The following is a 24,426-nucleotide window of genomic DNA, read 5'->3' as shown; positions in this document are numbered from 1 at the left end:
GTATCAGGATCTGAGCCCACAGAAGTAAATTACTGCTGAATCAAATGGAGAACATCATCATCTTCCAAGTGTGGTGATAGATTTTGTTTTGTTAATATAATTTAAGTTTCCCTATCTTCCCACTGATCTCAGTAAATGACTTGGAATCCTCCAACTCTCACCTATACCCTATGAGCTGCTCAACCTGTGGCAACATCAAGGAAAACAGAAATATGAGTTAACATTATTTTCTTAAAAAGAAAAGGAGTACTTGTGGCACCTTAGAGACTAACAAATTTATTTGAGGGTCAACTGCTGGAAATGGCCCACCTTGATTATCACTACAAAAGGTTCCCCCCCACACACACTCTTCTGCTGGTAATAGCTCACCTTAAGTGATCATTCTCATTAGAGTGTGTATGGTAACACCCATTATTTCACGTTCTCTGTGTATATAAATCTCCCCACTATGTTTTCCACTGAATGCATCCGATGAAGTGAGCTGTAGCTCACGAAAGCTTATGCTCAATAAATTGGTTAGTCTCTAAGGTGCCACAAGTACTCCTTTTCTTTTTGCGAATACAGACTAACATGGCTGCTACTCTGAAAACTGTCATTATTTTCCTAAACATTCTTTGTATTGGCCAGGCAAAGTGTTCTGGGGAGCAGTACAATGTTCTTATAAAGGCCGCTGGGCCTAGAAATAAGAGTTGGAGAAATATTAAGCTGTGAGGGGAGACAAGGAAACTTTATTTTTATTAATGGAAATAGAGAGTAGGTGGATAATATATGAGTAGGGACTTTTAACAGAAAGAGTAAAAAGAAAGCTATTTAAAACAATGTAAACAGCTCTTTGGGATTTGAACCAGCAGTGAGCTGGGCTAGGAAAAAGGAGAATATGACAGAGGATGCTGCCATAAGCCTTTTAGTCAGAAGAACACTCACTGAGAAATAATCTGACAGTAAATCTGCCTTTCAAGTGCCTGAGAACCTCTACTTGTACTACAATGTATAGGATGTGAAATGATTTGTATTCAATTTAAATAATGATAACAGTTCAGCATCAAAACAACCTGAAAAATGGGATAGAGTTGGGCTATAAGAGTATCCTTTATACTTAACGGTGCAACAAAATGCTTTACAAAGTAAAGGTGCAAGTGAAATACAAACTGTATTCAATCAAAAAGATAAGAATACATCAGTGACTTCTAACAGTTTACAGATCTCTCTATGCCATTTTTTGGAGCTGGATTATTTGGGCCTTTTGTATCCTCCATACAATTTTATGACTAATACTAGGTTTTATGTTAGAAAACCTGTCATTTTTTAACCGTGTTGCTCTAATACATCCTGAGAGATGTTATTTTGCTGCATGCTTTACATTTTCATATTCACGAACTGGACAGATGCTCTGAATATTTGTCAAAACAACTCCGCAAAATGGCAGTAATTTCTGGAAAGTACTCCCAGGTCTAAGTGTACCTTTGAGTGTTGACTGCACTTTGATTCGCTGGTATATTCCAGAAGAGAAAGGGGATTCTCCATTCCATGCCTTGTCTGTTCCAATCCTAGATCTAGGATTCAGAAGGTCCAGCAAATTCATATACTTACACTGGCATCTCTACTCTTTATTTTCTGACCTGAGTTAAAAGGAGACTGCCAACATTGAGGGATTAAGATTCCCCTCAAGGATGCTGAATTTAATTGTATTGAGGTCACTGTTATTTAGTGGCCTAACTACAGTTGCTCCTTGAACCAACCCCATGTGTATTACTTAGCCCTAAGCCCTGGTCTACACTAGGACTTTAGGTCGAATTTAGCAGCGTTAAATCGATGTAAACCTGCACCTGTCCACACAATGAAGCCCTTTATTTCGACTTAAAGGGCTCTTAAAATCGATTTCCTTACTCCACCCCTGACAAGTGGATTAGCGCTTAAATCGACGTTGCCGGCTCGAATTTGGTGTACTGTGGACACAATTCGATGGTATTGGCCTCTGGGAGCTATCCCAGAGTGCTCCATTGTGACCACTCTGGACAGCACTCTCAACTCAGATGCACTGGCCAGGTAGACAGGAAAAGAACCGCGAACTTTTGAATCTCATTTCCTGTTTGGCCAGCGTGGCAAGCTGCAGGTGACCATGCAGAGCTCATCAGCACAGGTGACCATGATGGAGTCCCAGAATCGCAAAAGAGCTCCAGCATGGACCGAACGGGAGGTACGGGATCTGATCGCTGTTTGGGGAGAGGAATCCGTGCTATCAGAACTCCGTTCCAGTTTTCGAAATGCCAAAACCTTTGTGAAAATCTCCCAGGGCATGAAGGACAGAGGCCATAACAGGGACCCGAAGCAGTGCCGCGTGAAACTGAAGGAGCTGAGGCAAGCCTACCAGAAAACCAGAGAGGCGAACGGCCGCTCCGGGTCAGAGCCCCAAACATGCCGCTTCTATGATGAGCTGCATGCCATTTTAGGGGGTTCAGCCACCACTACCCCAGCCGTGTTGTTTGACTCCTTCAATGGAGATGGAGGCAATATGGAAGCAGGTTTTGGGGACGAAGAAGATGATGATGAGGAGGAGGTTGTAGATAGCTCACAGCAAGCAAGCGGAGAAACCGGTTTTCCTGACAGCCAGGAACTGTTTCTCACCCTGGACCTGGAGCCAGTACCCCCCGAACCCACCCAAGGCTGACTCCTGGACCCAGCAGGCGGAGAAGGGACCTCTGGTGAGTGTACCTTTTAAAATACTATGCATGGTTTAAAAGCAAGCATGTGAAAGGATTACTTTGCCCTGGCATTCGCGGTTCTCCTAGATGTAGTCCTAAAGCCTTTGCAAAAGGTTTCTAGGGAGGGCAGCCTTATTGCGTCCTTCATGGTAGGACACTTTACCACTCCAAGCCAGTAACACGTACTCGGGAATCATTGTAGAACAAAGCATTGCAGTGTATGTTTGCTGGCATTCAAACAACATCCGTTCTTTATCTCTCTGTGTTATCCTCAGGAGAGTGAGATATAATTCATGGTCACCTGGTTGAAATAGAGTGCTTTTCTTCAGGGGACACTCAGAGGAGCCCATTCCTGCTGGGCTGTTTGCCTGTGGCTAAACAGAAATGTTCCCCGCTGTTAGCCACAGGGAGGGGGAAGGATGAGGGGGTAGTCACGCAGTGGGGGGAGGCAAAATGCGACCTTGTAACGAAAGCACATGTGCTATGTATGTAATGTTAACAGCAAGGTTTACCCTGAAAGAGTGTAGCCACTGTTTTATAAAATGTGTCTTTTTAAATACCGCTGTCCCTTTTTTTTTCTCCACCAGCTGCATGTGTTTCAATGATCACAGGATCTTCTCCTTCCCAGAGGCTAGTGAAGCTTAGAAAGAAAAAAAAACGCACTCGCAATGAAATGTTCTCCGAGTTCATGCTGTCCTCCCACACTGACAGAGCACAGACGAATGCGTGGAGGCAAATAATGTCAGAGTGCAGGAAAGCACAAAATGACCGGGAGGAGAGGTGGCGGGCTGAAGAGAGTAAGTGGCGGGCTGAAGAGAGTAAGTGGCGGGCTGAAGGCAGGGCTGAAGCTCAAATGTGGCGGCAGCGTCATGAGAGGAGGCAGGATTCAATGCTGAGGCTGCTGCAGGACCAAACCAGTATGCTCCAGTGTATGGTTGAGCTGCAGCAAAGGCAGCTGGAGCACAGACTGCCACTGCAGCCCCTGTGTAACCAACCGCCCTCCTCCCCAAGTTCCATAGCCTCCACACCCAGACGCCCAAGAACGCGGTGGGGGGGCCTCCGGCCAACCAGCCACTCCACCACAGAGGATTGCCCAAAAAAAAGAAGGCTGTCATTCAATAAATTTTAAAGTTGTAAACTTTTAAAGTGCTGTGCTTAAAGTGCTGTGTGGCATTTTCCTTCCCTCCTCCACCACCCCTCCTGGGCTACCTTGGTAGTCATCCCCCTATTTGTGTGATGAATGAATAAAGAATGCATGAATGTGAAGCAACAATGACTTTATTGCCTCTGCAAGCGGTGATTGAAGGGAGGAGGGGCGGGTGGTTAGCTTACAGGGAAGTAGAGTGAACCAAGGGGCGGGGGGTTTCATCAAGGAGAAACAAACAGAACTTTCACACCGTAGCCTGGCCAGTCATGAAACTGGTTTTCAAAGCTTCTCTGATGTGTACCGCGCCCTCCTGTGCTCTTCTAACCGCCCTGGTGTCTGGCTGCGTGTAACCAGCAGCCAGGCGATTTGCCTCAACCTCCCACCCCGCCATAAACGTCTCCCCCTTACTCTCACAGATATTGTGGAGCACACAGCAAGCAGTAATAACAGTGGGAATATTGGTTTCGCTGAGGTCTAAGCGAGTCAGTAAACTGCGCCAGCACGCCTTTAAACGTCCAAATGCACATTCTACCACCATTCTGCACTTGCTCAGCCTGTAGTTGAACAGCTCCTGACTACTGTCCAGGCTGCCTGTGTATGGCTTCATGAGCCATGGCATTAAGGGGTAGGCTGGGTCCCCAAGGATACATATAGGCATTTCAACATCCCCAACAGTTATTTTCTGGTCTGGGAATAAAGTTCCTTCCTGCAGCTTTTGAAACAGACCAGAGTTCCTGAAGATGCGAGCATCATGCACCTTTCCCGGCCATCCCATGTTGATGTTGGTGAAACGTCCTTGTGATCCACCAGAGCTTGCAGCACTATCGAAAAGTACCCCTCGGCGGCTTGGTGGTCCGGTGCCAAGAGAGGGATATGGGTTCCGTCTATAGCCCCACCACAGTTAGGGAATCCCATTGCAGCAAAGCCATCCACTATGACCTGCACATTTCCCAGGGTCACTACCCTTGATATCAGCAGATCTTTGATTGTGTGGGCTACTTGCATCACAGCAGCCCCCCACAGTAGATTTGCCCACTCCAAATTGATTCCCAACTGACCGGTAGCTGTCTGGCGTTGCAAGCTTCCACAGGGCTATCGCCACTCGCTTCTCAACTGTGAGGGCTGCTCTCATCTTGGTATTCATGCGCCTCAGGACAGGGGAAAGCAAGTCACAAAGTTCCATGAAAGTGCCCTTACGCAAGCGAAAGTTTCGCAGCCACTGGGAATCATCCCAGACCTGCAACACTATGCGGTCCCACCAGTCTGTGCTTGTTTCCCGAGCCCAGAATCGGCGTTCCACAGCATGAACCTGCCCCATTAGCACCATGATGCATGCATTGGCAGGGCCCATGCTTTCAGAGAAATCTGTGTCCATGTCCTGATCACTCACGTGACCGCGCTGACGTTGCCTCCTCGCCCGGTATCGCTTTGCCAGGTTCCGGTGCTGCATATACTGCTGGATAATGCGTGTGGTGTTTAATGTGCTCCTAATTGCCAAAGTGAGCTGAGCGGCCTCCATGCTTGCCTTGGTATGGTGTCCGCACAGAAAAAAGGCGCGGAACGATTGTCTGCCATTGCTCTGATGGAGGGAGGGGCGACTGACGACACGGCTTACAGGGTTGGCTTCAGGGAGCTAAAATCAACAAAGGGGGTGTCTTTACATCAAGGAGTATTTCAGGCAGGACTTCACGGAGGGTTCCAATAAGAAACGGTGCACCTAAGTTATTGTTCTTATTGGAACAAGGAGGTTAGCCTGGCCTCTGATTGATACATGGCTAGATTTACCTCGCTGCACCTTCTCTGTGAGGGACTGCAGTGTGACCTAGAGGAATGAGTCCCCTAGACAGGGGAGGAGGCAAATGAGTACAAAACAAATCTGGTCTATTTCTTGTTTTGACCCACTCCATCTATCTTTTACATCTTTGGCTGGCAGCAGACGGTGCAGAAGGACTGCATGCCATCCACATCTCATGGCTGCTCGGCAGAAGATGGTACAGTACAACTGCTAGCCATCCTCATCTCTTGCCTGCCTGGCAGAAGATGGTACAATATGACTACTAGCAATCCTCATCTCTTGCCTGCCTGGCAGAAGATGGTACAATACGACTACTAGCAGTCCGTATCGCCTGCCCGCTCACCATAAGATGGTTCAATAGGACTGACTGCAGGACTAAAGAGAATAACCTGGTCAAGTCACTCCAAATTTAGTCCCTGCGCCCATGTCTGCCCAGGCGCTCCCAGCCGACGTGGCCAGGAGCACCTCGGACACGACGAGGACGACTACCAGTCATATTGCACCGTCTGCTGCCAGAAGGCAATGGGTTGCTGCTACTGTGTAGCAAAGCCGTACCGCATCTGCCAGCACCCAGGAGACATAGGGTGACGGTTACCTGAGCGGGCTCCATGCTTGCCGTGGTATGGCATCTGCACAGGTAACTCAGGAAAAAAGGCGCAAAACAATTGTCTGCCCTTGCTTTCACGGAGGGAGGGAGGGAACGGGGGCCTGACGATATGTACCCAGAACCACCCGCGACAATGTTTTAGCCCCATCAGGCATTGGGATCTCAACCCAGAATTCCAATGGGCAGCGGAGACTGCGGGAACTGTGGGATAGCTACCCACAGTGCAACGCTCCGGAAGTCGACTCTAGCCTCGGTACTGTGGAAGCGCTCCGCCGAGTTAATGCACTTAATGCACTTAGAGCATTTTCTGTGGGGACACACACACTCGAATATATAAAACCGATTTCTAAAAAACCGACTTCTATAAATTCGACCTTATTCCGTAGTGTAGACATACCCTTACATACCTGTTCCAAGAAGCAAGTGTTTAAAGTGTCCTAAAATTGCTTCTCTCATTGTGACAAATGGCCAGTCTATATGTAGGTAACTAAACTTGCTCACTGGGTCTTTTTTTTTAGCTATAGACCCAATCCTGCATTGGGATCTGCTTGAACAGATGCCTGTGCATATGTCAGTGGGACTTGGCGCATGTGCAGGGTTCCACTCTAGGAGATCCCAATGCCGGAATGAGGCCTGAGGTTTCTCTTTGATCCCCTTCACTGCTGTGTACTCAATACCTTTTTCCTCAACAGGAGGTTGATGGTACATTTGTATTCATATGATTTGGGATTTGTAGTCAGATTCTATTGTATGGTCCTGTCTGCTCAGAAATTGTTAGCCCAATTCCCTTGTCACGTTAGTTTTACACCAAGATTGCTCCGCTATCTTTGATGGAGTCAATCCAGATTTAGGCTGGTATAAGTGAGAGGAGAATCAGGCTCTTAGATTCAATGTACTCTTTTAGATATTGTACTAATCTCCCACTTCTACCAGCTAATCTGTCCTACCTAGCCGGGTATTACTAGATCCCCTTGTTTTTTTGACACGCCCTTATATGTTAATAATGCCAATTACATCAGTGTCCTCTTCCACAGCCAAGTATAGTAGTTCATCTGTTTTTGCTTTTTAGCATCTCACATTGATCCAGCATGTTTCAGTTTTCACTTTTGATGGCATGCCTATTGTTATTCAACTTTATAATCTGCCACTCTTTTACTTTTCCAGAATGTACCTCTGATGTAAATCGTCCCTCCTCCAGCTCAGCTGTAATTTCTGATCTATCTTTTACTGGACAGATTTATTTTTGTGTCGCTCACCGTTCAGCTTTGTCAAACCATTTTTTCCCCCAACCTGCGAGTTGAAACCATCTCAAAAATATTGCTAATTTTCTGTGCCAGTATCTTGGTTCCACTGGGGCTAAGGTGGAATCCATCTAATTATATTAGCGCCTATGCAGAAGAGAAACTGAATAGCCTATTTTCAGGGCCAGATTTTGAAAAGGGGCAGTCCAAGGTTTGCCTGAAAATATGCATGAATTGTTGCATCTTTTTGTTGAATCTTTGTACACATAGGTACTTCACTTTCTCAGGGAAATTGGGAAAGAATGACAGTTGTGCACGTGGACTAATTTTTTAAAAAATGTGGCCCTCGTTAGCCAAGCTGAATGAATGGCAAAAAGTGTAAACAGCACAAATGGTGAAAAGTACATTAGTTTTTTCTTTCACCTGCAATAAGCTGAAACACAGGAAAGGAAATATTTCGAGGGTTGGGTTTTTTTGCAAAACTATCATGAAAAGATAGCAGCCTGGGCACAAAATACACACGCCCACTCTTATTGTCAAGAAGCTTTGCACGCAATATATGTGGGCAAGTAGAATTGTGTAAGGCTGCCTTCTAATCTTGAATCAACTGCAGGGTCAGTTCTCCAATGGGAGCTTTGGTTAAACAGCCTCTAACCTTCACATCACAAGCCAAGCAAGCCTGAAGTATAGAGCTTCAATGCTTGATCCTTATTTACATGTGCTGTTTTGTGTTTAAATTCAGGTTGAAATAAAATATATTGGAGAATTCTATAAGATAAGGATAGGACATGATGGAATAAATGAACACCCAGAATGGAAGTTAGAAAAGGTAAGATTTTTATGGTTAATTTGCTGATCATTCTTTAGCATAATTAGTGCTTTAATTCATTGCTTTGTGACTTTATAGTAAATCTTGTAAAAACTGAATGGCACAGGTTGGGTGATAATTAAAATAATAATTAATACTTATTTAGCACTTTTCAACTCAAATCACTTTATAGAGAAGAGTAAGTATCATTTTACAGATGAGATAACTGAGGCAGAAAGTGGTTTCCCAAGACTTTCCCAAGGTCAGTAGGCAAGTCTGTGTCAGAGTCAGGAACAGAACACACTCTGAGCTCTGTCCATTAAACTACTGCTGCACCAATTTGACTGGATAAACCTAATCCCTGGTGCTCACCAGATGGGCCTATATTATTCATTAAAGTATCCAAATGCATTAGAAAATAAATTAATAATTTATAATAATAATTATAAGGAAGTTGACCCAAAGCATTTTCTGGGGTGTGGTGATAGTTTGGGGTAATTCACTCAGCTCATCACTGATCCCCAAACTTGATTTGTTTTGGTTAAATCAGTGCTTTTCAACCTTTTTTCATTTGTGGACCCCTAAAAAATTTCAAATAAAGATCTAGACCCCTTTGGAAGTCTTAGACCGAGCCTGCAGACCCCCATGGGTCCACGGACCCCAGGTTGAAAACCACTGGGTTAAATGAATCTGTAGCATAAGACAGCTGAAGACTAGCTGACATGCAATGCAATGAAAGACCAATCTGAATTTCAAGGCAACATGGTGGAATGTTTTATTTTCAATAACAATCAAAACTTGAGATTTTTCCTCTGGTTCAACTTTTTTGGCACATTTCTACTTGTGTGCAACCACAGAGTCCTTTGATCATGGTATATACTGTACATCCTAGAGTATGTAAATAGTTACTTTCCAGGGCCAAGGAGAAATTCTTTGACTCTGGGGGAAAAATACCTAATTTTGCAGTTAGCCAGGGCATTCAGAGAAGGTGAAATTACTGACAGATTGTGTAATCCCAAAATACATGCCACCAAAGCATTTACATAAATGTATTATCACAGTCAAGTTTATAAATGGGATGGGCCAGAGCCAAAATTTTGCATTTAAACTCCCGCAAACTTGGCTTTGTTAGCATTTTTTTTCTAATGTGCCAATCACTGTGGTACCTAGGTGCTAATTTTGAAGTATTGATACTCTGTCAAATTTTGCATCCTAAAAAATGGAACTGTATTTTTCAGTTTGCAGTAGATTGCTCTTATATTACCTCTAGAAATTGACTGTGAAAAGTCACAGAATTTCAGCTGCACCATCGACAGTTTCATGGGGGGAAAAAGACCAAAGTTTGGCTATAAACACCCCAGTGATATCCTTGCACCTAATAATATCCATGCTTGGAAAAACATATTTCAGAGCTACTAAGTGACATAATTCAGTGATTATACCATCAATAGCTATTAGCCAGGATGGGCAGGAATGGTATCCCTAGCCTCTGTTTGCCAGAAGCTGGGAATGAGTGATAGGGGATGGATCACTTGATGATAACCTGTTCTGTTCATTCCTTCTGGGACAACTGGCACTGGCCACTGTCAGAAGACAGGATACTGGGCTAGATGGACCTTTGGTCTGACCCAGTAAGGCCCCATTCTTATGTTCTATTCCACTCTATTTTGCAAAATAAACCTTGGTAGAATAAATTCATACTAGCACAGACCTATCATGTAATATTCCTTTCAGAACTCCAGACCAAGTACTTGTGCTTTGTCTCCTATCCTACATGTATGGAAACACACATGCCTGCCTTCTATTCTGTCATTTCATTTTACAAGGCCTGAATCCTAAAACCAGAACTGCATGGCAATAGCAGATTTTTGACATGAGCTCAGAGGCCTGAAGTTTAGGAATATCAAACCTGAATAGAAGTTTAAATGTTTCAGTTTGCTCAAATGATTTCAGGAAATCTGTTTCCCAACCTGTTGGTTACAGCACATTTCTTTAATATTTTAGTCCAAACTTCATAGGGCAACTCTGGGATTTCAAATAATTCCCTTCACTTAAGGAAACGAATTAGCTTGAAAGTTGTTTTTTTTTTTTTTTTTTGGTCAATGCACCTAACATTTGTTGTTGCTCTGAATCTGCAGGGGGAGGTGTGCCAATAACTATTTGAGGTTGTCCTGTAAATTCAATTAGTGATTGAAAATCACTGCTGCAGAAGTATTTCATGTTGGAACCCAAATACTCTCTTTTAAATTAATATTATTTTAAGTAAAATACATGTCCACTTTAATGGGGAAGCAACTTAAAGGAGTCTTTTCTCCCCCTCTAAAATGTGCGTTTAGAATTTGAGTGCAAATATCTAATTTCATAATTTTAATAATAAAGCTTTTTCTAAGAATACCGTCTTTTAAACAGCCTCAAGAGTGTAGAGAGAGAGAGAATGGTTTTGGCAGTGAATGCCTGCTGCTAATGAAGGTTGAGGAAGGGAAAACTGTAGTATGTACTGCTATAATCGAAGGCCAATAATAACCATCCCTAAGAAAGAAAGGAAAAAAATCTCCTCTAATAACATGAAGCAACAAATAAGACAGTTATTACCATAGCGCTCAGTAGCAAATAGCTCAAAATTTGGATCCTGAACTATCTTGAAGTGGTGAATGTGTAAATGTGTTTGGATGCAGGGTTTTGGTTTGTTCCATTATAGAAGCAGGAGCCAGCTACAGAATTTGGATCTGGATCCACCAATTTCAACAAACTGATTTCTTAGAATCTATGAAAACACATGCTTTTCTTCACCAAAGTTCAGAGGGATTTAGATTCAGAAATTTGGTTTCAGCCCATTTCCATTTATAATGGAAAGGTGCTGTAACAGACCCATGTCCCTTTCCAAAAACCTAGTCTCTCTGCTCATTTTTCAGAATGTTTTCATTCTGCAGTTCAGAAGGCAGTTTTCCATGGAATTTATCCATGGACAAAAATCAGAACCAGTGATGTTTAGTAAGGTAAGAAGGAAAATTTAATTCATGTGTTTGCTCATGCCAAAAATAAGACATATTTTGAGAACTCTTAGCAGATCAAAATAATAGATGTTGGCAGTTACAGCAGAGATACCAAGGAATGAGTGGGTATAAAGATTCTCTCTAAAGATTGTCTTTTTAGTTCCAGGTGGAGGGACATTGGTAAAGTGATAACAAAATTAGAAATGTAAAATGAAGAAAAAAGTCTCTCTTAAGTATTGGGCACTGCAGAACTGGAGAAACTGCATTGCATCATGGTTGTTGCTACTGCTTCTCCCCTAGGTGACACTGCAACACGTAAAGAGCAGGAGGACTCTGAACTTTCCAGCAAACAAGTGGTTGTCAAGAAGCCGTGGAGATGGAGATATTATATGTGAACTCCCAGTAGAGGAAGCAGGAAAACCCATTTATCCAAGTACGTGTATACTTCAGAAGTACACACTTAGGTGTACTGGATTCAGGTTATCTGAGTTATATTCCACAAGCAGTATGTTCATAAAGGTATTGTTAGTAATCTCAAAAAACACTTAAATTTAGTTCTTGAAAATATAATCTCTGCAAATGTGTGCAAGCCAGATTTGTGGTAGTGTCTTCATTGTGACTGAAGGTTGAACACACATGAATTGTGATCTCTCTGTATGAATAACTAACTTGTGTTTTCCTTTCTCGGTTTTGCAAGTTGTGAGATACCACATTTATGTTTACACTGGCCATTTGGAGCAAGCTGAAACAGACTGTCCGATCTACCTATGTATCTATGGAAAGAGAGGTGACTCTGGTCTAAGACTTCTGCATAAATCTGATATGCCAGTGAAATTTCAGAGAGGAATGGTAAGTTTGAGCGAGGAAATTTGCATATTCACAGAGACATGTTTAAAGTAGCCCTTATACATGCTTAAAATTGGTTTTGAGGGGAACTAATCAAAATCTTGGACACAGATACACTTCACTTTATTTAGCTACTCTTTTATTAAAGATTTTCATAGATATAATACAGTACATTTGGTGCTTGCCATTTCTGGGAGATAATAATACAAGTGAGGAAAAAACAGGACCTAGTAAACCAGAAATGAATAATGGAACAAGAGTAAAAATGGGAAGTGGGGGGGAGGGGGGGGAAGGAACATTAGGGAGAATAAAATAATAGAAAAAGAAAAGCCACAAGGGAAAATACAGACATTTTCAGTCAAAACATAAAAGATCAAAATTGGACACAAATGAGTGCACAAAAATTGTTTCATGGCTTCAAATCTCAGTGGGAACATTTGCTGTCTATTTCTTCTAACACATGACAGTTTTGGAAAGCATTTTGATACTGATTAATGCAATCCAGGTGTAAATAAAACTATCTAATTTGTCTTTCATGTACCTAAGAGCCTCACCATAAGCAAAATACACAAGCTGCATTCTGCAGCATAGTTTAGTGGACTGAGCAAGAGACCGAATTTCAGAAATTACTGAGTTCTAATTCTGGTCCTGTCACTGAGGATAGGTCTACACTGCAATAAAACACTACTGGCTGGCCCATGTCAGCTGACTCAGGCTTGTAAGGCTCAGATTGCAAGGCTATAAAATTGTAGTGTAGCTGTTCGATCTCGTGTAAGCCCAGAATCAGGACTCCAGCCTGAGCCCAAATGACTATGCTGTAATTTTATAGCCTCATATCCCGAGCAAGCAGACAAGGACCAGCTGCAGGTGTTTTATTGTAGTGTTGACATACACTGACTTTCTGAGTGCTCTTGGTAAGTCACTTGGCCTCCACTATGTCTCAGTTTCTCCATCTGTAAAATGGGTGAAATTTAACGCTTACTAACCTAACAGGTTGTATTGACATATTTGAGGAATACTTATAAAATGCAAAGCGTATGTAAATGCTAAATTATTCAGCACAGTAGAACATCCCAGATACACTGAGAAACTGCAGGTGGTCTGTGCCAATTTAACAGCATAGAATATAAATCTGCCTTATTAGTAATGCATTAGATATAAAATACTGCACAAAGGAGTTTAAATTCAAGACATAAAGAGATCTCTTCTGGGTAGGCTGATGAGAGTGTCCTGTATTATATAATTTATACAAAAAGGCTAAGATTGAGGAGATTCTATTCTTCACCTCATTTGTTACAGAAGCTGGAAGGTGTATAGTGAATGAGGCAGGGGACTGCAGGAACAGAAAGTAGCATCTGCTGGTTCAGGCAGTTGAATACTGCCGTGGAGAACTGGATTCTATTCCTGCCTTTGCCAGAGTTCCTAATGTGATGCTGGGCAAGGCACTTAAACCAAACTTTCACAGGTGGCCATGGTGTTCCTCATTTTCTGGGTACTCAACTTGAGATGCTTGAGCTCTGATTTACTAACTTGCTGAGCACTCATAGCTGGAACTGAGATTAATGGGAGCTGTGCTCTGAACATGTAAAGTGCTATGAAATACTGAGTACTCTGAAAGATCCAGCCCTACACTTCTAAAATTGAGCACCCAAAATTAGATGACAATTTTGGCTTTAATCGCTGTTCTTCAACTTCATCATAGAATGGAGATAATAACCCCACTTCACTTCACCTCAGCAGAGTACTGTGAACACCAGTTCATTGACTGCAGCACAGAAAAACCAATGAGGAAATGAAGAATTCTGTATTCAGTGCAAGGTTTGGTTGTTGTGCAGTAAATAAAGTGGCGGGGGCGGGAGACCCACACAGAACGAAGAGGATAAAAATAAATATTGGAGAGTTACCCATCAGTGAGCTCTGTCCATCCTGTTCACTGAATGAAGCAGGTGGTCCTGTGGAAAATATAGTATGTGATCATATAATTAAAGAACGTCTCATCATGCATATGCACAGGGAGGCTAAACTAAGGTTACATGGACACCCCTAATTCTGACATTTCCTATCTTTTGAGTGCTTGATTTTACAACCTTAACATGCTTTTAGCGTTGTTGTTTTTTTTATATCTCTGCGTGTGTGTAATAAATTTATACTTTTCACCTCTTCCTTTTGAATTTTTCTGTTAAACATGATTCAGACTGTTAAACTTAGAGAGAGAGAGTTTGCACAAGAGAACTGTGTGCTCTTCATGAGGTCAAAACTTGGCCAACCTGAATCTTTCACCTGATCAGCTGCATGCCTCCATTAAAGCAATCTTCATCAAACTTCTGCACAAATCTAAATGGATAAGCAGAACAAAGTGGCTTTTTCAGCATAGTGGCATTTAAATAGAGGGGGGAACCTCCCATGAAGCAACCATGTCCCTTACTAAGAAAATAGTGTTACGGTATTGTAAAGTACCTGCTCAAGCATTATTGTAAGGTGTACTGGATCAGTACTGAAGAATTTTGCACTACTTTTGGGGAAGGATCGTAAAGGTAATTTACATGAGGTTTTTGCCAATATTATTACATTCAGATTTTTAGCTTTGGGTAACCCTTGTCCACTTATTACCTGATCCAGAATCCATCGAGCCAATGGAAAGACACTGGTTAACTTCGATGGGCTTGAATCTGCCCCTTTGGGAACAATCTGACTCCCATTATATCCAATTGAAATCTTTTCCTTGGCTGTAAGGAGAATTGGATCAAAGTCCTTAAAATGCTGAGCAGCTTTTAGCCTTTCTTACTGCTGTTATGAAGTGTTGTCTGAACTGTTGTCTTCTAGGTGGATATGTTTGAAATGGAAGCTGTATCTCTTGGAAAACTGCAGAAGGTGCTATTGCACTGCGAGGCCAGTAACGAGGCGCAGTACTGGTACTGTGAGAAAGTAATCATCAGAAAAGCTGGGAAGAACTCTGAACATATTTTCAACTGTGAGAGGTTGTATATATACTACAGCCCTTTTGTTTTTAAACTAGCTTTGTCTTCCCAAATATCATATAATCCTTTAAGGCTACATACCCTTTGGATGATACCTATGTGAAACATTTAGCCAATAGATGTGCTCAGTTTGGTTTTTCCAGGACCAGGCAGATAAACTCATGTAACTTATCATTCCAGGACTGATTGCTTAATTTAGTGATTACCAGGTAGTGTGTGCCAAAGTAACTCCGTACTTCATTATGTTATATGATTGGATTGTACAAGTGTCCCTGTGTCACATGTGGAACAATGCTCTAAGATGGTGGGTTTTCTGGTGGTTACCTAATTTAAGCTATTAAATCAGTGTAACCCCCTACCCTCCCTCAGCAAGCAGGGGTTACACCAGCATAGCTAAAGTCACTTGAGAAATACCGCATCATCCAGCCTTTTTACATTTAACAAAAAGAAGAGCTGTGGAAACCAAAAACCTGCTCAAGCACATACGATAGTTCTTGCACTGCAAACTCTCATACATGTGAATAACTTAATGTGAGTAGACCCATTGAAATTAGTGGATTGATAGGAGGCAATGTGCCCCAGTGGACAGGTCTCTGGATTTGGCGTCAGGAGACCTAGCTTCAGAGTAGCAGCCGTGTTAGTCTGTATTCGCAAAAAGAAAAGGAGTACTAGTGGCACCTTAGAGACTAACACATTTATTTGAGCATAAGCTTTCGTGAGTTACAGCTCACTTCATCGGATGCATCTGATGATTGATTGATCGATGATGATTGATGATAGTGATCGATTATCACTACAAAAGGTTTTCTCCCCCCCGCTCTCCTGCTGGTAATAGCTCATCTTAAGTGATCACTCTCCTTACGGTGTGTACGATAACACCCATTTTTTCATGTTCTGTGTGTATATAAATCTCCTCACTGTATTTTCCACTGAATGCATCCGATGAAGTGAGCTGTAGCTCACGAAAGCTTATGCTCAGATAAATTGGTTAGTCTCTAAGGTGCCACTAGTACTCCTTTTCTTTTTGAGACCTAGTTTGTATTTCCAGATCTGTTGTTGATTTGGTGTAAACTTGGGCAACTTGCTGAAACTCTCTGTGCCTCAGGTTCACTGTCTTTAAAATAGGAATAAAAATGTTCACTTGCCTTTGTAAAATGATTTGAGATTAAGGCAACCCTATGAATTATTATAATTACTTTTATTAATACTGATGAGAATAGGGATTTCTCATGTGAATAAGGGTTGCAGGTTTGGTCACATATTAGTTGGTGTTTCATCAATATCTTATATCTGTTTGTGAAAAGATACAAACAGCTCTCTGACATTAATCAGACAGAAGGCTCTATAGAGAAATGAGGCCAGCTGCCTACCTCAAGCAAGAAAGATCAACTCAGTATCATATCCATCCTTCAGTCACATGGCTCAGACATCATGCATGACAGGGCACTTCGGCGTATTCATTCTGTGATAATTAGCACCTAGGAGGCTGGTCAGCAGAAAATATTCAGCAGCAGAGGCTCTAAAGGTGAAAAGGAAAGAGAAGTTATATCATTCCTGCCTTTTGCGACTGCTATAAAAAGAACATTGCTACTGACAAGAGTTTAAAATAGGGCAGCAGGACCACCAAGGGATGGCTTCTTTATTGGCCAAAGAAGCTGCAACACAATGCTCTTCTCAAGGAAGGAAAATGCTTTGTTCCCCAGACATGCTTCTGATATGCTTTATCTTCACAGCCTCATGGCTTTATTTTCATTTTATACTAGAAGACTTGATTTTTTTTTTCTGGTTTGTCATATAAGATACCAAATTCCATAATTCTCTCAGTTAATCTGGGAAATGTCGACATTTTTTCTGATTTAATAGAATCCTGACTTTTGATTTTGCACAGGCAAAATCCAGCCATTCTCATGGATTTCAATTAAAATGTTATTTCTGTCTTGGGGTTTTAAAATTATACATCAACATGTTTTCAGCATTTAGGATTACACAATATATCTGTATAACCTGCTTTTAACAGGAGAGCAGCATAAATAGGCCAACAGCCCAGTGTGTGCTGTAGCACTGAAAACTAGAAGATCAGTTAGTTAATGTATTAAGGTTCTTAGGATCTGGTGCTCTGAAATGCTAAGTGCTTCTTTCAAGGTTAATTGAACGTGCTTGGCACCTCCTGGGATTTAGCCTGTTAGTGAGCTGGTGGGAAGGTACCAAGGTACCTGCCCTCTGGCCCTGATTCTTGGAACTATATGTGTGCTTGATGTTAAGCACATGCTAAGTGCTTTGCTGATCTGGGCTAGGAAGCTCAGAACCATATAGGATCAAGCCCCAGCAGCCTCACTACAGCAGTCCATAACTACTGATTAATGAAGAGGCTCTCATGTTGAGATTGCAATAGCCTTACTATGTGGAAGGAAAAAGTTCCTCTAAGGATAATCCAGAAAAGAGAGAGGAAATAAGAATGTGAAAAGCAATGTATAAATGGATCAGTGTTTAACGCTCTCTGTTTTTAGTCAGCAAGGCATAAAACACATCTTAGAAAATGGTTATATTCTCCCCTTTTAAATCAAAGCTCCTGTTTTCTGAAAATAAGGAGCTGGATATTTATCAGGGGGTTAATTGACCTTTTTCCTCAGGTGCCACTGTTAATCATTTCTGGTTATCTCAGCATCTATTCCTGTTGTTGCAGACCTTGCTCCTTTTCTTTGTCAGTTTCATGCTATTCTTTGGTGTGAAACTGACATGTGGCGCTTGGAAACAGATAGAATGAGACACCCAGATGCAGCTCTGATTTTCTGGCAGGTAGAAAAGATTTGAGAAATTGAACATTTTCTCTTGTGCCTTCAGCTGAATCATTTTTGTTTTCTATGAGGCAAAGAATGTTTTGCACACACCAAGCATGCGTATACCACCTGATTGGTAGCAGAACTATGACAGATCTGCTGTCAGAATGTGGGAGGAGGGGAACCCCTGCAGGGAGTGCAGACATCCTGTATACCTCACAGCTGAGCATCAGAGGGGCTTCCTCTACCCTGACACATAAGAGAGATTTGACATGAGTTGGGAGAGGTATGCACCTGCAACTTTGTGGATATCACTACTAAATCTCACCTCCCACCGTTTGAGTGTACAGTTGTAACACCGACAACCTTTCAGTAGCCGGGATCAAACCTGGGATCTCTGGGAATCAGTGCATGAGCTAGAAGACACCAGTCTCTTAGCCAAAACTCTAGCAGGTTAATCAGTCTCTAGCTCAGGGGTGGCTAACCTGTGGCTCTTCAGAAGTTAATATGCAGTTCCTTGTATTGGCACCGACTCCAGGGCTGGAGCTACAGGTGCCAACTTTCCAGTGTGCTGGGGGGGTGCTCACTGCTGAACCCCTGGCTCTGCCACAGGCCCTGCCCCCACTCCACCCATACCGTCCCCTCCCCTGAGCCTGCAGTGCCCTCACTCCTCCCCTCTTCCCCCCAGAGCCTCCTGTATGCCATGAAACAGCTGATCGGGGCGGGATGGGGAGGCGCTGATCAGCAGGGTTGTTGGTGGGGGGAGGCGCTGGGAGCTGGGGGGAGCTCAGAGGGGGCTGTTGATGTATTACTGTGGCTCTTTGTCAATGTACATTGGTAAATTCTGGCTCCTTCTCAGGCTCAGGTTGGCCACCTCTGCTCTAGCTGGTCTGGCTGCCTCTAGAGGGAGACAGAGTGCCACACCAAGCAGGCATGGGTTACACAGTGGCAGTGGTGACTGCAGCTGTGAGGCTGGAACAGTGGAGGAACACAGGCGAGTGGAGGAAGATTCCACCCCACTTGACCTCTCTGGAACCACCCTGCACAATCCCAGATTAATTGGGTTTGGCACAGGCATCCAGATTTGACCCCATTCAGCTAAATTCATCCCCAGTGTAATTCCATGGAAGTTAGGGTCACATTAGAGGTTAATTGAGTTCACTAAACTGAAACTATGTAAACAAACCAGAAGCCTGCTGTACAGTGGATCTACATAGAAACAAATATTCATTTTTGCTGAGCAGGAAGTAAACAAAAGTTGGCAAAGTGGGTCCCAAAGTTTAGGGTGTCAAAAGCGCTCTTGGTTCAGTCTTTTCCTATTGAAAAGATTGGGCCAAATTCTGCCTTCAATTACATCTGTGCAACCCAGTGCACTCCACTGGGATTGCAGGAGTAAAAAAGGTAGAATCTGGCCCTCTGTCTTCATCTTTAAAGCTCAGCTTTGGACTTCTTATTCATCTATTGCACGATTTCCCTAACTTTTCATAGCATTCCTCCCCAAAGTATTGAACAATGCTTTGGGCCTGGTTCTTCTCTGTCACACCCATGCAAATCAAGAGTAGTTTCATGGAAATCTTAGTGCCTGATTCTCATGTACTCAGAGAAGTTTAAAGGGACATTGTGACATTTTGGGGACCACCTGAGCAGTAAGGGCCGCTGTCACTGCCTGCCCTGTACTTAGATACCTTGGTGCTGTTCCGCTTACCCAAGATCTCACCCTGGCTCTCACCAGCCAAGTTACTCCTTGCAGGGTGACACCAACACACTTTCAGTCCTAGGCCTTTCCAAATCCATCCTTCCCAAGTTATTAATTCCCAGACACTTGGACAAATTCCCTCTGGTTCATCACCCCCTCAAGGCATGAACGCAGCCCCCCCCCCCCCCCCCCGGGCACCAGTTTACTTTGGGGCACACACTCCACACAGTTTGCACATGAGAGACCTGTTCGCGGTAAAGATAAAAAAAGGCTTAATTAATAGAAAAGCCATAGATTCAAAGATGAAGTAGTAAGGGAGAACAAACATATACAGGTGACACAGAAAAGAAACATAAAGATGCAACCCTTTTCTAATACAAGTTATCTATTGCCTTTGAACAGTTTCCCAGCCTACCCCTAGCTGTAATAGAATCCAGTGTTTCATGGACAGCACTTGCCAAGTGACTGTCAGAAAACCTTGGAAAAAGCCTTTTACAAGCAGGCTTGTGTCTACTTTTTTTTCTCTCAGTCCATGATGACTCATGTTTATTCAGAGTGAAGAAATCCCCCCCTTACCTGAGAGCCAGGATGTCTCGACAACTTTCCATTAACTCCATTGTCTTTTCCTGGCTAGACAGTGGGTTGTTGCTTGGAGCCGGTGTCATATAAATCCCTGTCTTGGAAGGTTCCCTCTGGGCTGCGATGTGTAGTTGAAATTGTAGGTGTGGTTATGAGCACAGTTTTCTATATGCATAAATACATAGATTTGTAACCACAGTATGTACACATATCTCAGAATGACGATCAAGTTCAGAACATTCCAGGCTTGCATGAAAGGCCTTACTCAGTATGCTTATAGTACAATAATACAGTCTGCAATCAGTTGGTTCAGCTGCTCATTTGGGGGGTTTAAACCTTCGGTTCTCCCGTTGGGCTGTCTGGACCCTGATAGTTACAGCCATAAATGCACATGAGAAACAGACCCAATGCTGTGCACCAGGGTAAAATGGTGGTAAATGAAAGTAGACTAATGGCCCTCTGTCATCCCCTGATTAGGGATAAGTAAACTGAGCTAATTCCAGCTCGTTTTCTCTAACTTCTAATATGCACCAACTATCTCTGTGGATACTCCCATACTGGGGCGTCATGTCATGGGGCTTTCCATAGGTTGGCTTCTTCTTCAAACGGAACAAATACTGTATGCACTTCTGGTCCAGGGACTGAGAGTTTACCTTTAAGTAAAAATAACTATCTCTTTGAGGGGTAACAAGGCTAGAGTTATGGGGTAGGCAGTCCTTATCCCAACTCTTTAAAATAAGATGCCTTTGATTTTGATTCAGCGGTTGTGGGTGAAGCTGGCTCTTATTTTTTCCACACCAGTTCTCTGCTATCTTGAATGTTGTCTTTAGGCCCCAATCCTGCAAAGGTGCAGTTAATGTCAGCAAGGGCTCTTAAACCTGCACAGTCCCTTTGTAGGATCGAGGCCTGAATTTGTACTATGTATCAAACTATGAGGCACCTGCTCAAGAGACAATGCCCCTGCTACTACTCATGTTCAACATTCAAAATAATCCTCCGATCATTTAGTTACATGCAATGAAGAACAAATTGATTCCAATCTTCTTTCTTATTTGCTTGCTTATGCTCAGGTGGCTTCCATTTATGTCCCAGGGAATAATTCACTCAGAAATTGAGCTCTACCCTGAAGGTAAGGGTTATTGTTACACTATGGAGATGAAATAAATAATTTGTATGGTTTGCTTAGAATCTTTGTGCTGAATTTATACTTAAAATTTAACCTTAACCCTTTTGCAGCTTCCCCAGTTCCATTTCCCAGGCAAGTTTTTATATATGTGTGTGTTTATATATTATATTATATTTATTAGGAGGTGAGAGAGGGACGATTTGCTTATGCAGGAGCCCAAGGGTTAATATCATGCTATCTTTCCCTCCACCTTTTCTTAATGTAACCAGCCAGGTCTATTATTAACTGCACTTCATATTTTATTTTTGGCAGAACTGCAAATAAATCGTCAGCTGAAAATGCAAGATGAAGCAAATGGTAAATCCTGAGCTGCTTTCTGTATTCTAATCAAGAGTGTCTCTGTTTCAGAACTACCTGCCTTGCACATTTTTTGCCTATTTATTTGCTTTTAAAATTTTAATTACAATACACAATTTGACTAAGCCATGAACTCTTCATTTTGATTTAAATGATAAATCACTTGAACGGTGCTATTTGCAAATTCTTTTCCTTATTTTATCATTTTTCATGCCAATAATTTTGAGGTCTTTCACTGGTTATCTGGGCATTTATAATTTTCCTGGTAATTAATGATGATCCTTCTTAATTTTACTTTCTTTAGTTAATCTTTCCATCATGGCTCTGTGGCTTTTGTCACCCAAGGCCATGTATAATTAGCTCTTTCTATTAGTTCTCCATTTTCCAATTCTACCTGCAATTTCTTGTTTGTCCAGATTGACTTTTCTGTCCTGATACAATTACGTTACATATATCTGAATAAAACACAACTTTCCCCCCCGGCTGTAAGGAATACTTTATGCTGCAGCTTGAGAAACAATTTAGAAGATGTCAGGAGAAAGTTTTAAAATGTGTTCATAATTCATGGTAGCAATCAAGATATCCACTGAGACTCAACTACCTCTTTTCAAGTGGTGTCCCTAAGGCAAATCGTTAATTATAAAATTTGTATCTATTATACAAATTATATTCAAATCCACATTTTACTTGTATAAATTTTATTTTGAATAACAACTACTTTTGCCTTAATCCTTTTTTTGCCTTTCTCAGAAATAATATTTTCTATGCAGTTACCAGGCTCTGTACTGGGGTTTCCTCGTTAATACTGCCATAGTTCCACCAAACCAGTTCCTAGGTTTTAGTCAATTTTAGAAGGAACTCTGTCTAGTCCTTCCTGCGTCCACAGAACTGGACACTACATTGTATCAATTCAGCCAAGTGTGTCTGACTGTGCAGTAAAATCACTGCATATAGCAATGGCCACTTACATCTAGAAGAATGATGGGGAGTGGGGCTCTAAGCTCATGATGCATTCAGTTCACTTATTTTCAGTGGACATCACAGGCTTGGGTCTGCAAAGAGCACTCTGAGTTTAGCATTTTGACCCTGATCCAGAACCAGAATGAAGCACCATCTTGCTGACTGGTAGAGCTGGTTGATAAAAATCTAAGTACCTTTTTTTTTTCTGTTGAAACGGAAATGTTTTCTGGATACCTATCGGCTTTGATGCAAATATCCTCAGTTCTAGGCTATATGAGAAATGAGCCAATCCTAGAATGCCACTAGTCCAGTGGTTAGAGTACTTACCTGTGGCTTGGAAGGCCCAGGTTTAAGTTCCTGATTCAGAGCAGGGACTTGAACCTGGACTCCAACATCCCAAGTTAGACTGGGCTATAGAGTCAGTCTCTCTCTGTTCTATTGGATGCTCAATTATTTATACACAATGGAACAGCTCCAACAGGAAATATTGAGAGAGAAACTGACTGATTTTATAGCCCATCCCAGTGGTTAGGGCACTTGGTTCCAGGTGGGGATTAGAAATTCTTGAGATCCTTATCCCATACATACACGTCACTGTATCATTCTCCTTGTCTGTCTTTATTACTGTCTTCTCCACTGCCACACACTCCTTTTACTTCTGCATCTCTTCTTATACCAAACAACAAATCACATTTCAAAACTTTTAGGAGTTCAGTGCAAGCAAGATGGGTGCAAACCAAGACCCCCAGCATGCCTCCGGGAAAATTCACACCTGGTTGAGATTAGCATTTGGACTTCAGTGATGGCCCCATACTGCATAACAGTCCAAATTTAAACCTGAATCCAAATATCCCTATCTTTCAAGAGTTTCAACTCAGGAGGCATAGCTGAACTTCACTGCTTGGGCCCATTTCTACTTGTAAAGGGTTCCTTTAGGGATGTCTCCCCTGCGTTTCCCAAAGCTAGGCAGAATGTCCAGACTTGAGAGCACTTATAATGATACTCCGGGACTGCACTGTCTGCCTTAAGGACACAAATTGAGGATCATAACTGCCCCTCATCCCCTCCTGCCCCCCAAACTCCCAAACCCAAGCACAACACTCCCACATCACTTAAGTAGATTTTAGGAGAAAGTTCTTACTAACATCATACTAACATGATGAACAGTCTTTAGAATGTAGGAGGAAAGACTTTTGGGACACTATAATTGAGGCAACATAGAAATCTAGGCAAAAAAATATTTTTTTAGCACATTTAAAATTTAGCACTGCAGTGTCTTTCCACAGAATTTTGGAACTCAGAATTTGAACTGAGGTACAACATGCTGCATTTTATATCTTGTCAATAATGTTCTTTATTTGTTATGTTATCTGTTCAGTGATGAGACTCCAGTGTTGGAGTTTGTAGTCCTTCAGAAACCCCCTTTTCACCTCTTTAATGCTTCTACCTTCAGTATTTTTGGGGTAATCCTTCCTCCAATGCAGGTGAATGTATCTCCTGCCGCCTGTAAATGTGGTTCCTTTTCTAGGAAAGTGGGTCTCTAGAAATTGACATGAGGGGGGAAATTTTCAAAGTCACGAAGGGGAGTTAGTTAGCTGCCCAACTCCCATTGCCTTTCAATGGGAAATGGGTCTTTAGCTTCCCCCGTGTGTTTGAAAATCTCCCATGAGGTCCTTATTCCCCACAGAAACTTGTTATATCATTTTCAGTGGGAACCCAGCCCTTACTGGCACGGAAAACAGGAGATCACACTGCCTATCCCAACTCCTCCCCGAGGAAGCAGTAGAACCATGGCCCAAGAAAAAGCATTTCTG

At 42.3% G+C, this 24,426-nt stretch overlaps 1 protein-coding gene across 1 annotated transcript in view; it reads left to right on the top strand.

Moving 5' to 3' along the window:
- Positions 1-24,426, top strand: part of RP1 (RP1 axonemal microtubule associated) — a 185,368-nt gene that overhangs the window by 83,008 nt on the left and 77,934 nt on the right. The window contains exons 19-24 of the mRNA XM_075125222.1: positions 8,235-8,321; positions 11,594-11,726; positions 11,991-12,142; positions 14,963-15,117; positions 21,240-21,298; positions 21,608-21,652. Coding sequence (XP_074981323.1) covers positions 8,235-8,321; positions 11,594-11,726; positions 11,991-12,142; positions 14,963-15,117; positions 21,240-21,298; positions 21,608-21,652 — 631 coding nt within the window. The remainder of the gene's footprint in view (positions 1-8,234; positions 8,322-11,593; positions 11,727-11,990; positions 12,143-14,962; positions 15,118-21,239; positions 21,299-21,607; positions 21,653-24,426) is intronic.

The sequence above is a fragment of the Caretta caretta genome, chromosome 2 (genome assembly GCF_965140235.1).
Source record: "Caretta caretta isolate rCarCar2 chromosome 2, rCarCar1.hap1, whole genome shotgun sequence".
Lineage (NCBI taxonomy): Eukaryota > Metazoa > Chordata > Testudines > Cheloniidae > Caretta > Caretta caretta.
The sequence above is the reverse complement of the archived record's forward strand: the minus strand, read 5'-3'. Positions and strand labels throughout refer to the sequence as shown.